This window comes from Sorex araneus, chromosome 10 (assembly GCF_027595985.1).
Source record: "Sorex araneus isolate mSorAra2 chromosome 10, mSorAra2.pri, whole genome shotgun sequence".
Taxonomy (NCBI): Eukaryota; Metazoa; Chordata; class Mammalia; order Eulipotyphla; family Soricidae; genus Sorex; species Sorex araneus.
Genome location: NC_073311.1, coordinates 5,634,450 through 5,649,898, shown reverse-complemented (window position 1 = coordinate 5,649,898; position 15,449 = coordinate 5,634,450). Strand labels below are relative to the sequence as shown.

General features: G+C 39.6%; 1 protein-coding gene across 9 annotated transcripts in view; it reads left to right on the top strand.

Moving 5' to 3' along the window:
• Positions 1-15,449, top strand: part of VPS13C (vacuolar protein sorting 13 homolog C) — a 185,107-nt gene that overhangs the window by 94,323 nt on the left and 75,335 nt on the right. For all 9 annotated transcript variants that reach the window (XR_008626968.1, XR_008626967.1, XR_008626965.1 and 6 more), the window contains 9 exons: positions 339-398; positions 1,225-1,381; positions 5,974-6,090; positions 7,635-7,738; positions 8,102-8,269; positions 9,563-9,867; positions 12,563-12,710; positions 14,155-14,305; positions 15,117-15,226. Coding sequence is in view for 5 of the 9 variants with exons in the window: in XM_055118553.1 (XP_054974528.1) it covers positions 339-398; positions 1,225-1,381; positions 5,974-6,090; positions 7,635-7,738; positions 8,102-8,269; positions 9,563-9,867; positions 12,563-12,710; positions 14,155-14,305; positions 15,117-15,226 (1,320 nt within the window). In the remaining 4 variants the exon portion in view is untranslated. The remainder of the gene's footprint in view (positions 1-338; positions 399-1,224; positions 1,382-5,973; positions 6,091-7,634; positions 7,739-8,101; positions 8,270-9,562; positions 9,868-12,562; positions 12,711-14,154; positions 14,306-15,116; positions 15,227-15,449) is intronic.

Sequence of the window (15,449 nt, the reverse complement as noted above, 5' to 3'; positions counted from 1 at the left end):
TCTTGTCCCTAAAATTTTAATTATTAAACTTGTTATATGAATTATATGAATTTTTGCATGCTTCTGACAGTCGTGCATAGTTTTGCTAACTTTTTAGTTATCGTCTCTTATAGAGTAAGGGGGAGAATACAAAATTTTCTTGTAACTGGAAGTTAATCTATTGTAATAACATATTCTACCATTTTCCTCATCTTTAGCACTTCCCTCCAAGTGGGAGGACTGTCTTCTGCTAGCATGCTTATTGTATTGTTAGACCTTTCCTTGAAAAGCAAAGAATGATTTTTAGTGTACAAATTTTCACTCTTCTCAACCCAGTGTTCCCACCCTCCACTCTGCAGGCAGACAGTGACGGACCAGAGTTTAAAACTGTTCATGAAAACACCAAACAGAGACTGAAGGTAAGTCTTTTTTAATTCGCTGTGAAAATTGATTTTATAAATGGTTATATTTAGTTCACAGGCATCTTCAGTTTGAGAGAATTTTAGAATGAATAAAAGGAGGCCAGTAATGATGGATATCATCTTTAGGTAAACTGATTGGACACAGACTTGAAATAATTTTGCAAACTTTTGATTTGATATCTTAAAAGGTTGGTTCCCATATATGAATGAAAGGTTATATTTTAGGTACATAACAGTATAATTATTCTAGTTTGTTTTTGGGGGTTGCACACAGCAGTGCTTGGGGAGGGCTCATTCCCGGTGGCTCTCAGGAGAGCACGTCACGCTAGGGACCGTACCGGGATCTTTACATACAGTATTTGTGCTTCTGTCCTTCAAGCCGTCTCAGTGGCCCAACATACATCTTTTAGGGAACTCTGCTCCCTGTAGTGATTGTATTGGGTGTTGATAAAATACTTGAATTATATGTTGACTTTTATGTTAGAATAAAAATAAGGGACAAGACTGAAAGTAGCCTAGTCAGACATTCTCCCATTCCCTTGACTGTGTTTGGTTTGCCTTGGAAGCATCTGAAATGTGATGGAGTTAAGGTCCAATAACTCATTCTGTGTCTTTACTTAAAGTCTGTTAAGTTTCTTTTGTGGTTAGAATTACAACATTAGGAGTAAGTAAAATGGTAGAATATGGTCTGCTAAGGACTAACATTGTGATAGTAAAATCTCTCCTGTAATATATGAGGGGAAGACCATTAGTGTAAATACTCTATGCTATCTGTATGCATTACCATTCTGAAACCCACCTTTCTAATTGTTTTTTGTCTTAGGTGTCATTTTCATCATTAGACTTGGTACTTCACTTGGAAGCTTTGTTGTCATTCATGGACTTTGTGTCATTTGCGGTCCCATCCTCCGGGCCGGCTGAGAAGGAGCCTGACTTGAAGCATGTTGTGGGGGAGTCCAGCAGTGCCCTTGTCCACACCGGTACCTAATTTTCAGCCGTGGGCTACTATTCTGTTTTAGCCTTAATGTTCACATTGTAACTTGTATTTTTGAGCAGAGATAAACATTTAGCATGAATTTGCAGTTGAGGTTCAGGGAACACATTTGCTTAGTTTTAAACAAGAAGGTCAATTTCATCCCAGTAGCAGGGCCTGAGAATGAGGGTTGTGTATTCCTCCTCTTTTTCTGTTTGATTTTGTGGCCTAGACTGTGGGTGTACTTTTTTATTTATGGCTCCTTGCCGTCTTTACTAAAATGAGCATGTGAAAGGAGGGAATTCAAACACAAGTGCAGTAATACATAGCAGAGAGGGTCTGTTTCTCTCGATCGTCCACACCTCTCTGGTGTCAGGGCCCTTTGATAACAGGTATCCAGTGTTCCCAGTGACTGATGCCGTCCTTGACTGACAGTCGATAGACATGGGCTACAGACCAGTGACACTGTGGACAATTTTATTCAGGATGAACAGTGATTATTTAGGGCAAGTGGAATCTAGGACTTGCGAGACAAGGGCAGGTGGTAAGTGGGAGGCGAAAGGTCAGATTAATGGCGGCATGGAAAAGATTGCTATAAGCAGAAACAAAGTTATTGTCTAGATTCCATAGGTGTCAGTGTCCCATGTTTTAAAGCAAGCCACCAGTAGTAGCCAGTCATTAATCTATGCTAATCTCCGGGAAATGTCAGTCCCCTAGGCACCGCTCCGTCACCTCTGTCCGGGTCCTGGGAGTGTTCTAGCAGTTCAACTGGTTCAGTTGGTTTTTGGAGCTTTGTCAGGGGCAACTCCAACAGACTCACTTTTGCATTCTAACCAACAGTCTTTCATTCTCATACAGATACAAGCACAATTTCCTCACACCTGTGACTAGGAAAATTTAGATAGTATATTCTGAGAGAACAGGTAGCTGGTTTTAAATCAAGTACTATTTAAATTGTTTTTGTTTTGTGTCACATTATGTGAATATCTAATGACTTCTGGTAATTTATTTTTCACATCAGTTTAAGATGTCTGTGTAACTGGCATCTTAAAGTATGTAACTGTTTATTGAAACTAGAGCTGATGTGAGGATCAGATTCCTCCTCCTCCCCCATTTTTTGAGGTGCCATGATTTACAGTGCTATTCATGCTAGCTTCACGTATGCATCATTCCACCAGCACCCCTGTCCCTAGAGCACCAGCTTCCCTGCACCAGTGACCCAGGGACCCCTTCCCTCCCCCAGGTAACCATGAAGCGGAAGAATACTTTTGCTGTAAACTAGAGAAAAGGGTTATTTTGACAAACTTTTTTTCTTCAGTGAACTTCCATATACCGATAAGATATCCAGTTAAATAAACAAAAAAACAGTGTTAAAGATCACAATAAACTACACAAAATACATATAAAATTATACTCCAGTTATGCTCTATAGTTGGTTTTTATAATTTATGTATATTTCTTTAAAATAAAGGATAAAATTGTTCATTAGTATTTTAGTTACTAAGGATTGATGACACCTGCTTTTTAAAAAATTGTGGTAAAATATGAATGATATAAAATTTGCTGTCAATTTTAAAAATATGTGTGTGTGTGTGTAGTGTTGGTGTAGATGACTGTAGTCCCATTATAATCATACATGATTACAATCATGTATGTAGTTTGTTTTATAACTGCAAGATTATTTCTCTTGTTCCCTCACACCCATTTCACCCATTTCTGCCCCTGTACCACCAACTTATCCTCTGTATTTATAAGATTTACTTGTCCTGTTTCAGATTTCACATACAAGTGAGATTATGCAATAGTTGTCTGAATGTCCCCAAGCACTTAGAGAGTTTTATTGAAAAAGATTTTAGGCAAGGGGGCTGGAGTGATAGCACAGTGGTAGGGCATTTATTTTGCACGAAGCTGACCTGGGTTTGATTCTCAGCATCCCATATGGTACCCCCCCAAAAAAAAGATTTTAGGTAAGACAGATCTCTAGGAAAATGTCCCTAAATTCATCCTCTTGGACCTGCTCTTAGGTGGCTTGAGGGGATCCAGTGGATTGTGATTTCTCATACACATGGCCACACATTAGCAATATGTTTTGGCTATTTTTTCACTTTATGCTCATTTATCATAGAATTTGTCTTATAAATCTTTTACAACAGGATGCAATGTAGAGAAATTTGCATTACAGTTAATATATTTGTAAGTAAGATTGTTAATAGGTATTTTATTAACTATTCAGAAGTTTTAGGTTTTTATAAATTATTTTTTGATGTAATATATTATGCTGAAAGGAATTCAAAACCAAAATTTGTTATAAGAATTCTAGGATTCCAATACAGAGAAATTTTTTTCCCACAAAGAAAGATTATTTTTTTTTTAATTAAATTGCCATGTGGAGGGTTACATAGTTCTCAGGATTGTGTCAATTATACAATACTCAAACACCCTTCCCTTCTCTAGTGCCCCTATTCCATCACCAACCACCCCAGTATACCTCGCGCCCTCCCCCCCCCCCCCCCGTTCCCGCCCTTGTAATTGATAAGTTTCACTTAGTTTACGATTTATCTTGGTTACATTCTATGTTTCAACACATAACTCGCTATTGTTGCTGGGGTTTCCAGCAAGTCCCATTGTTTGTTACATAACTTTTCTATTTTTTTCCCCCCTCAACGCGCGCCACCGAGTTCACGCCTGTTTAGTATTCACCAAGCTGCCTGACAAAGGAAAAAAAACCGGAAAAGATGGTTATTTCCTGTCATCAGCCGGCGTGGGGCTCTGGCTTAGTTGATAGTCTGGTAGAAAGTCTGCAGTTTCTGGAACCAAAAGTAGTGTGCTGGTATTGGCCCCGGCTCGAGATTCCACCAGCATCCCGCTGTTCCATGTACATAATACTTTATTCCCTTGTATCCCATTCCCATGCCACCAGGTCCGTGTCAACTTAATGGACATCATACTATGGTTAACGCCACGCCGCGTTTCTTCCCGAGAAAGAAGGATGTTTCTTCTCAGCTGGCGTGGGGATATGGCTTAGTTCAATCTAGAGAGATGGCTACCATTTTGGTTGCCTTCAATATTTCAACAAAAAACTTACTATTCTTGTTAGGGTTTCCCACCAAAGTCCAACCCGTTAAAAGGGAACCATTTCATATTGCTGATGATTAGATGACATTAGGTCCGAGGCTGCGCGGTTTTGGGTTTCTGTATAAAGTCCAGGGAAAATTCTGCCTGAAATTCTATCACTACAATCTTTTACCCTTTTATGGTGCTCATAAGATGGGAAATCCTAGAGAAATACCAGGCCCCCGCACGGGCGGAAGTGGGAAAGCTCCCTTGTCCTCCTCAGTCATACTGGAGCTGCGGGCGCGGCGAAGTGGGAAAGCCCACGTGGCTGCACTCTCTTTAAGTGTCCGAGGTGGGCGGAGACCGGTACTTCCCCGCCCTCGATCTCCCGCCAGCTGCGCCACGCATTTGGGTGCGTGTCTCCATTTTGTGCTCAGAGAAGTGGGGTGGAGGCTGTGCTGTGCCCAGGAGAGGTTGAGGGAGAGAGAGAGAGATTAAGAAAAAAAGAGAAACGCCGGGCCCCCGCATGGGGGGCCTGGCAGAAACGTTCAAATCACATACTGCAGGTTGCTGGTGGGCTGCTGGTGTCCAAAGCAGCTTCCTTGTCCTCCTCAGTCATACTGGAGCTGCGGGCGCGGCGAAGTGGGCGAAAGATTATTTCTTATCATATATCCATTTACTTCAAAGTTCTGTTGAAAACTGCCTTTATTCTTTTTTTTTCCTTTTTTATTGTTTTTATTGATCACCGTGAGATACACAGTTACAAGCTGTTCGTGGTTGGGTATCAGTCATACAATATTCCAATATCATCCCTCCACCAGTGCACATTTCCCGCCCCCAATGTCTCCAGTTTTCCTTCCCGACACCCTCCCCCAACCTATCTCTATGGCAGGCACTTTATGTCTCACTATGTCTCTCTCTGTCTCTCTCTGTGTCTCTGTCTCTGTCTCTGTCCCTGTCTGTCTTTCTCTGTCTCTGTCTCTCTGTCTGTCTCTCTGTCTCTGCATTATGATTTGCAAAACAGGTTTTTTTTTGCAAAAGAGGTTATCATGTTTATCCTTTTACCTACTTTCAGCACACAGTTTTTATCCAGAGCCATCATTTCCAACTCTCTGCCATAGTGGTTCCTTCTCTATCCCAACTGCCTTTCCCCCTAGCACTTGAGGCAGGTTTCCAATTGTGCACCAGTCCCACTGGCTCATGTTTCTGCTGACTTTGGTCAAGAGTAGACCTAGAGGATCTCATGCTGGGTGAAACACGTCAGAAAGAGAAAGACAAACACTATATGATAACATGATTACATTTACGTGTGGTATTTGGAAAACTGCCCTTATTCTTAATTTGGAGTGGTACAGGGTAGTTTTTATCTGATTTACATTTGAAAAAGGATAAGGATACTTAGTAATTGTATATAAGCCTAAAGACTATGTTTTTGGCTCATCATGGTTCATAACGTATGAAATATGAATAATTTTAGTGAATTTGTGATTTTTCTTTAATATAGCTTTGTACTTTACTTATAAAAGTATTTCTGTTATTTTTCAGTATCTAGCAGCTCATCTCAAGATGATGTGTTTGATTTAAAAATCATAGCTGAATTAAATTCATTCAATATCTTTGTCTGTGATCAGAAGTGTAATATTGCTGATATTAAAATACATGGTAAGTAACAATTTCTTGGAGTGGGCACTTTTGTTCTTTATGTAGAAAGAATGAGCTTGTGCATGCGGCCATGAGCCATGTTTGACTTACTTATATGGATGACTTGTGCACATTTTGAAAACATGTGTTTTGAAATGTTAAAAGAAAATTGTTCTCATTCATGACTGACATGAGTCATCCCTTACATATTTAAAAATTCTTACATATTTACAAATTCTAGAGTAAGTCTGAGGCTTAATATCTTACTATTATATTTGCATTTCTAGAATAATGTTCTTAATTAAACTGAGAAATGAATAGCATCTCATGGAGTAAAGAAAATGCACTACATTCTCAGTTCTCATGTTGTTTGTGCAGACTTAGAATCAAGCCCTTTCTTTTATGGCTTGATATAACAAGGAGACAGAGTGGTTTAAGAACTCAGATTAAACAGTGGGTTCTATAGTCTACCCAGGGGCATATTTCACCTGCAGCATTTACTCGCTGGCCTTGAGCAAATGTAGTTTTGTTCTTGAGTTCCCTCTTCTGTGAGATGGAGATATTTGTAATAATTATTGTAGGTTTGTTGTGAGTATTAAGTTAGCACATGTGCTTATATTTAGAAAAGTGGTGCTTAATAAACAGTTTCAAAAGGGCTGGCGAATCACTTTTATGTAACATATTTTATTTAATATATATGTATATATATGAAACCAAATCTCAATACATATATTGATATATATAATTTTATGCACATATATATACATGCACATATGTATGCATATATTGTCTATATAATATATATATGTATATAGTATTTATATACCCGATGGAGCCATATTCCTGGTTCTTCACTCTGTGATCTTCCTGATGGGCTCAGGGGACCATAGACCGTGCTGGGGATCTAACTGAGGTTGACCCACCTGCATGACAAGCCTCCGCTTCTGTGCCTTCTCTCCTGGCCTAACTAACTTATGGCGTGGGCAGGAGTTGGGCTCATTGCAGAGGCTCAGCTTCTGGCGTCCATTCTGTATTTAGTCCATTCCTATAAATAAATTATTTTGCCTTTAAAAATTATGAGAATGACAATAAATTTAAGAGAATGTATATATATATATTTTAGATATAAGAAGTATGTATTTCAGATATGCAGAATTTAGCAACTTTTTTGTGTTCACAGCTATTATATGTGAGATGTCTGTCATCCCGTTGCTCATCGATTTGTTCGAGTGGGCACCAGTAACGTCTCTCATTGAGAGACTTATTGTTACTGTTTTTGGCATATCCAACACACACGGGTAGCTTGCCAGGCTCTGCCGTGCGGGCTCCATGCTCTCAGTAGCTTGCCGGGCTCTCCAAGAGGGATGGAGGAAGAGTTGTCTGTAGCACTTAAAAATACTATTATCTTGCGTTCACATCTCACATATAGAAGCTATAGCTTTATTATGTCTAATAGTCATTTTCACTCATGTTTTATCTTGGGTGCTATCTGATTAAACTTAAATGCCACTGAATTGAATTGTTGGGTTTGGGTGAAATATTTATCAGTATTATATTTCCCATAGGCATGGATGCTTCAATTTCGGTGAAGCCCAAGGAGACTGATGTGTTTGCCAGACTTAAGGATATCATAGTTAAAAATGTTGACTTAGCGTCCATTCACAAAAAGGTAATTTAAAAAAAGTTTCTGTATTGAGATTTTATTTCTTATATGTACCATTATTCATTTGTTCAGTGTTTAGCTGTTAACTATATATGTATGACAAGCATTTTGGGGGGATTAGACATAAATACTAGTGTATTTGTATATGGTATACAGACTAGGTGATTTCTGAAATTTCTTTCTGACCAATTAAGTGATTGACACTTCAGTTGGTAAATTGATTTTTATGGAAAGAAGAGAACTCATTACATTTCAGTGCTGCCTCTTTTAATATCAGGGATTTTGTAACAAGGAAACTGATTTATAGTTCAGCAATAAGGGCAATGCAGCTCTTTTGATGTACTAACCAGTTGATTTTATACATTTCAGGCTGTCTCTATTTTGGGAGATGAAGTTTTTAGGTTCCAAATGACCCTTTATCCTCAAGCCACGGAAGGAAAGGCCTATGCTGACATGTCTAAAGTAGATGGCAAGCTTAGTCTCAAAGTGGGTTGTATTCAGATTGTTTATGTTCATAAATTCTTCATGTCTCTTTTGGTAAGTTGGGGCATTGGTGGAAGGAACTGGTGATTGGTGGTTGGTTAGAGCAACTGTATGTCTGGAATGCTATCATTAATTCTATTACAAATCACAGGGCCTCAGTAAAAATTGGAAAACTATCTATTTGTATTTATTGCTAATTGAAACCTAAATGAAACCACATCACAACCATGAGCGTCAAAATCTTTACCAGAAATGCAGTGTGATAAATTTCTAAATGCAGAAGGTCTACTACATTGAGGAAATTCTGAATACATGATGAATAACCAGATCAACTTTTGTTATTAGTTTTGAACAAATAAATTGAGGTTATTAAACATTTCCATAGTTCTAGACTTTATTTTGTAGTTTTTTGTTGTTGTTGTTGGAGCCACGCTTATGCTCCTGCTCTATCAACCATCTCCCCAGCCTCAAAATCATATGTTTTAAAAAGTATCTTTGATGTTTCCATTTTGGTTTTTCAGTGATTTTTTTAAATAAAATGCTCTTGAGGATAAAATTTAGAGTTGAAGCTGCTCTTAGACGTTTACAGGACTAATATTGGAACTTGGGGCTTTTGATTTTAATTGTAATCAACAGGGCCACTACGTTTCTTTTAATGTTCATTTCCTTGTGTTATGTAGCCAAGCCCCTTAGCAGTGATGTTTATCGAAGCTTACAGCATGGATTTCTACCTCAATCATCAGATTGTCTTATTTTTCTGGGAAATAATTTTTTTCAATGATGAATGTTTAAGTTATGCTATATTATTAATGGATTCACATTAAGTACTTCTTTTGATGCATAGTCTTTGCTGAGGAAAACCTCTGTTTTTAATTCCTATTTAGAAATTTGGGTCAATGATTCCAAGTCTGTAGATGTAGATGCTTTAAGCATCTCTTTTCATATCTGAAAACGCTTAAAATATTTTCAGAAATCAACTGATAAAACTGTAGTTTCTAAGAGTAAACTTTATTGCTGTGATGTACAGCTCAAGAACTGAACTTACTTTGGGAGAAGTTAGGTTCTTTCTTTCATCCTGCTTTCACTGAATTTCAGTTCACAGTGACCAACATTTACAAGTAAAAACAAAAACCCCCAAATTTGTCATAACAGTAAAAAAATTCTGAAATCAAGGAAATGAACATTAAAACACTATGCCTAGAGATCCCTTTTGTCAGTATCCCAATATAACTTAATAGACTACTCTCTTTACATACTCTTTCACACTATCACTTAGTTTTTCTTTTAAGTAAATGCCTTTTGCACCTTGTTGTCTGGAAACTCTCTAAATATTATCTCGCCCAACAGAACTTCCTCAACAATTTCCAAGCTGCCAAAGAAGCTCTGAGCTCGGCCACAGCGCAGGCTGCTGAGAGAGCCGCCTCCGGCATGAGAGACTTGGCTCAGAAGAGCTTCCGTCTTTCCATGGACGTTGACTTGAAGGCACCAGTGATCATTGTCCCTCAGTCCTCAGTGTCACCTAATGCCATTATAGCAGATCTGGGTTTGATCAGAGTCGAGAACAAATTTAGCTTAGTTCCTGTGGAACGTGATTCTCTTCCACCAGTCATTGACAAAATGAACATACAACTTACTCAGTTGAAGCTGTCCAGGTATCAATGTCAACTCTTACTCGCACACTGCTTACTAGAGATAGATAGGCTTTCAGTTATAAATAGCTCTATTGCATACTATTTGTGCATCATTGAAAATCAGCATGTGTGTATGTACATTCAGTTTCTGACCAACAGTTCAGTTCTTGTCCTTTGCCGTATTCAGAAACAGAATCTTTGTAGACACTTTCCTGGAGCTGAATATTCTGGTGGTTTGTATTTCTAATCCTTTATTTCTTCTAATTATGAAAATTTAACCATTGTTTTTTTGGGGGGGGATGAAGGCACACCCAGTGGTGCTTAGGGGTTACTCCTGATCCTGCAGTCAGGAATTACTCCTGGTAGTGTCGGGGACCACATGGAATGCCGGGGATTGGACCCAGGTTAGCTGTGTGCAGGGCAAGAGTCCTACCTGCTGTACTATCTCTCCACCTTCCGGAAAGTACATTTTGTCTTGCCAGATTTATAATGTGATTTTGGAGGGTAGTTTAGGGCACACCCAGTGGTGCTCAGGCTCTATGCTAATATGATTTTTTTCTCATTCTATAAAAATTTTCTAGTATACAAGAAAGTTTGTACAGTAATAAATTTAATTTCATTTTTTTGACTTGGCACAGTTCTTTTTTTTAATTTTTTAAAATTTTTAAAATTTTTTAAATTATTGAATCACCATGTGGAAAATTACAATGCTTTCAGGCTTAAGTCTCAGTTATACAATGCTGAAACACATATTCCACCACCAAAAAAACCCCAGTATACCTCCCACCCCTCTCCTCCCCCACCTGTGTAACTGATAAATTTCACTTTACTTTCTCTTTACTTTGGTTACATTCAATATCTCAACAAAAAACTCACTATAATTTTATTTATTTTTTTTAAATAAAAATTTTATTTTATTAAATCACCATGTGGAAGATTACAATGCTTTCAGGCTTAGGTCTCAGTTATACAATGCTGAAACAAACGTCCCTTCACCAGTGCCCATATACAACCACCAAAAAAAAAAAATCCACACAGTACACCTCCCATCCCGCCCCCCACCCCCTACCTTGTAACTGATAAGTTCCATTTTACATTCTGTTTACTTTGGTTACATTCAGTATTTCAACACAAACCTCACTATTGTTGTTAGGAGTACCCCACTAGATTCAGACCTACTGTGAAGACAAATAAGGTTGCACGGCCGCAGTACTGGCCGCGCGGTTTTGAATTTCTGTACTTTAACACTAAGTCCAGGAAGATTTCTTCCAGATATTGGATCATTGCAGGCTTGAAAACCCAATCTGAAAAAACTCACTATTATTATTAGAAGTCCCCCACTAGAGACAGACCTGCTGTGGAGAGATATGAGGTCTTGGTTTTGGATTTCTGTATTTTAGCAACTAAGTCCAGGGAAATTTCTTCCAGAAACTGGATCATTGCAAGCTTGTATCTCTCATTACTGGTCCTCATAATATGGCCGTCGCCACGCCCTTCCCCCCCAGCAAGGAAAAGGCCAGAGAGAAAAACCTTTCCCCTCCAGGGCAGGCATAGGGCTGCGGCTTAGTTCTCAGTCTGGAGACATTCTGCAAGGAGCTGCCGGTACCAAAAGGATTATAATTGCCAGCAGCTGCTGCATTCTGAGATTGGTTTCTGTGTCTCTGGGATAATGGACGCTCAGGGGTGGTGGAGCCTTTCCTGGGCATATATTTTGTATATCAGGAAAGGTCTCGCGGCCGTGTAAATGGCCACGCGGTTTGGAGGTGTCCTAGTCCCGCATACTGGAGCCGTGTTAGTAGCTGCTCAGTGTCGCCAGGGCTCCATCAGGAGAAGGCATGCCAGCTGTACCTTCTCTGTCTGGCCCCCCGGTGTTGTTGGCTTGGTCTGGGGTCCGGAGTAATCTCCAACCGGCGGTGCCTGCAGGAGTGGCCCAAATTCTTCACTGCTGGTTATGGCAAGATGGTGCCAAGGGCGGGTCGAGGGTGTGACTTCTGGAGGCTGGGCGAATCGGGGAACTGCTCTGGCGCTGCCCCACTGCCGTGCCCCCTGAGGTTTGGAGGTGTCCCAGTCCCTAATACTGGAGCCGTTGGCACAGTTATTTTATGTATGGGAAAAAGCTCCAAAATATAATAAAATTAAGGGTTATTTCTCATTTCCTAACCTTTTCATACTTTGGGATTCTCATACTTTAGATATCTCATACTTTGAGATATCTAAAGGAGTTTTGGATACAAATGGGAAGTGTTGGTTCTGTTGGACGACAAGAGAAATTACTGACTGCAGATGGTTTTTGGCAGAGAGCAGAGTGTAGTTGGCTTTGAGGATAGAGAAGCTTCTTCTAAGCCTGGAGCAGTAACATAAAACTCAGGGCTGCGTAGGCTCTTACTTTGATCATTTTAGGAGGAAGCAACTTTTGTTAGTTTGACATCACATTAGTTGCTACTGTCAGTCTTTGTGAAAGAGTCAAGTAATGAATACCCTCATCAGGCTAGACTAAACTTGTGTCTTTGAAATCAGCATGACGGAGACTTTGATTTTGGGGACTCTTCATAAGAACCCGGGCTACTCGGATTCAGAACAGGCTTTGAAAATGCTGCATGTAGCCGAACTGCTTAGGACAGTGCAAGATGTGCATGGTCACAGAATGCAGCATTTTTCTTCAATTTTTCAGTGTTGATTATAAACAACATCCACTCAGTTCTCATTTCTCTTTCAGGACAATATTGCAGGCCACCTTGCCACAACACGACGTTGAGATTTTGAAACCAGTCAACATGCTTTTGTCTGTACAGCGAAACTTAGCAGCGGCGTGGTATGTGCAGATCCCAGGGATGGAGATAAAAGGGAAGCTACAACCTATGCAAGTGAGTATGCCTAGGAAAGATGGGGAGCTTGCTGGCTGGCCCTCCTGTACCGATTGCTGTGCAGTTCTAGTACACATAGAAATGACAGTATGAGGAAGTGAAATGAATTGCTGTGTTTACCGAAACTGAGGCCATGAGACAGGCAATAGGAAGTGTAAGAAGAGGACTTTAGCAATACGGAAGAATTTCGTTGTTTTAAGGCAGTTTAAGAAAGGCAGTGCAAAGTGACATTCGGATAACACATCCAATGTACTTTTGTAGTTTTTCAGCATATAGGAACACTCTCTTAGAAATGAAAAAGTGTTGGGGCTGGAGCAATAGCATAGTGGGTAGGGCATTTGCCTTGCACATGACCGACCCAGGTTCGATTCCCAGCATCCCATATGGTCCCCTGAGCACTGCCAGGGGTGATTCCTGAGTGCAGAGCCAGGAGTAATCCCTGAGCATCGCTAGGTGTGACCCAAAAAGAAAAAAGAAAAAAAAAGTATGTTTTCTTTGGGTGGAGTCACACCTCGGATGCCTGGGTGCTCAGGAGACCTTGTGGTGCCAGGGATTGAGCCTGGAGCTCCAGCCTACTGAAACTTCTCCCTGGCATGTCATACATGGCTCTCTCTCACCTATTGAAAACCAGACCCTTCCCAGTCCTTATTTCTTTGTAAGAGAGCACCTTTTTTGCGGGGGATGGGGTTGGGGGCCGGAAATTATCCAGCTTGAACAGCATTAGCTGTGCTGATTTTGGAGAGGATATGTGTCAGGGTGGGCTTGTACTGGATGAGGACAGAGGAAGATGGATGGGAAGTGGGGAGCTAGGAAGAGGGCTAAGAGGACAGGTCCAAGATAGATAGTTACATAGACTCTGACAGAGAATGATGGCGCTCTTAGTCAGGGCTTGGATGTGGTGGAGGCAGAAGTAGGTCCATTCACGTGGAGAGTGTCTCACATTGTACAAATTAAATACTTCTTTCCTGTTATTTATGATCCTCTCTCTCTCTCTCTCTCTCTCTCTCTCTCTCTCTCTCTCTCTCTGTATGTGTGTCTTTGGTGAAGCAAGGTAGTGTTATTGAAACTTTATTTAAAATGTCAGGGAAGAGAGAGGATGAAGTATATGTTCGAGAGAGAGCACAGGCCTTTCTAGAGTGGAAATAGGCAAGTGAAGAAGCATTGAGACAAGCAAGTCAGATTAAGTGTTCAAGCGGGAACATGGGTGTGAAGAGCAAGCCTCTCTTTCTCTGTGTTTCTCTTTCCCTTTCTTTCCCTTTTCCTCCTTCCCTCTCTTCCTCCCTTTCTTCCTTCTGTTGATTATTTGAGAACCCAAAAATTGAGACATAGACATTATAATATATATTTTTATTGCAACAGTTATAATAGCTTATTGTTGGTTCCTTATCATGATCTATATTTTTATTATATCAGTTATAATAAACAGGTTATTGTTGGTTCCTAGGTTGCTCTCAGTGAAGATGACCTAACAGTTTTAATGAAAATTTTGCTGGAAAATCTTGGAGAAGCATCTTCACAGCCAAGCCCCACGCAACCCACCCACGAGGCTGGGAGAGTAAGAAAAGATGTTCTGAGTAGATCTGATCACCTCAAAGGTAAAACTGATAAAAGAAAAAATGTTTTGCTTTCATGAGAGAGTAAAAGGAATGTTACTTATTAGCTTTTTCTTCAACAAGACATTTTATTTATTTTTTATTTATTTATTTTTTAAATTTTTTTATTGAGTCACCATGTGGAAAGTTACAAAGTTTTCAGGTTTAAGTCTCAGTTATACAATGCTCGAACACCCATCCCTTCACCAGTGCACATATTCCACCACCAAGAATCACAGTATAGCTCCACCCTGCACCCCCATACCCCTAGCCCCGCCATGCCCCTAGCCCCCCCCACTTGTAGCCCTCCCCCCGCCTGCCTGTGTAACTAATTAATTTCACTTTACTTTCACTTTGATTGTATTCAGTATTTCAACAAAACTCACTATAATTGTTTGGAGAGTCTCTCCCCTAAAGTCGGACCTGCTGAAAAGGAAGCATTAGATAATTCAATAAGACATTTTATATTTCTCTGCTTCCAATAATCTGTTGTCAATGGCTTGTACCCAGTGAATTAAAATGCTTTGCTAATTAAAAACAACTCAGAAATAAGATGTCTTGCACCAGAATGGCTTTTAAAAGAAAGCTATCTCAATGCTTTTGCACAGCCCTCCCTTTCTACCGTAGAAATATGCACCTCTTGCTTTGCACTACACTAAATTTATAGGGAGCAAATCATTGCCATTTTTATTGTATCATAACTAATGCCCTGTGAAGTAGGACATAAACTGAGAATAATAAATGAGCATAGATTTAAATATGTATAAAAGTGTATACCTTATGATTTTTAATTTTCATATTTGTGTTTGATCAGAACAAGATCTGGCAGACTCTTCACTCTCCATGATTCAGAGTGTTACTCTCCACTTTGACTTTCATATTGAATCGCTTTCCGTTATCCTCTATAATAATGATAGTCACCAGGTATGTGTTAAACTTCTGTCATTGTGTAGTACTACTTAGCTCCTAATTTTAAGCCATAGATATTTGTCCATTTTTGATAGCTCCACTCATTTAAAAAGTTGACATGTCCATTTAATTCTGTTTGGCTTGAAGATTGTGCTCTGGTCTTACTCTGGTCTCCACTGTGTATTGGTTCTACTCTTACTATATCAATGGAAAAAAATATTGATTTTTTTTTATCAAA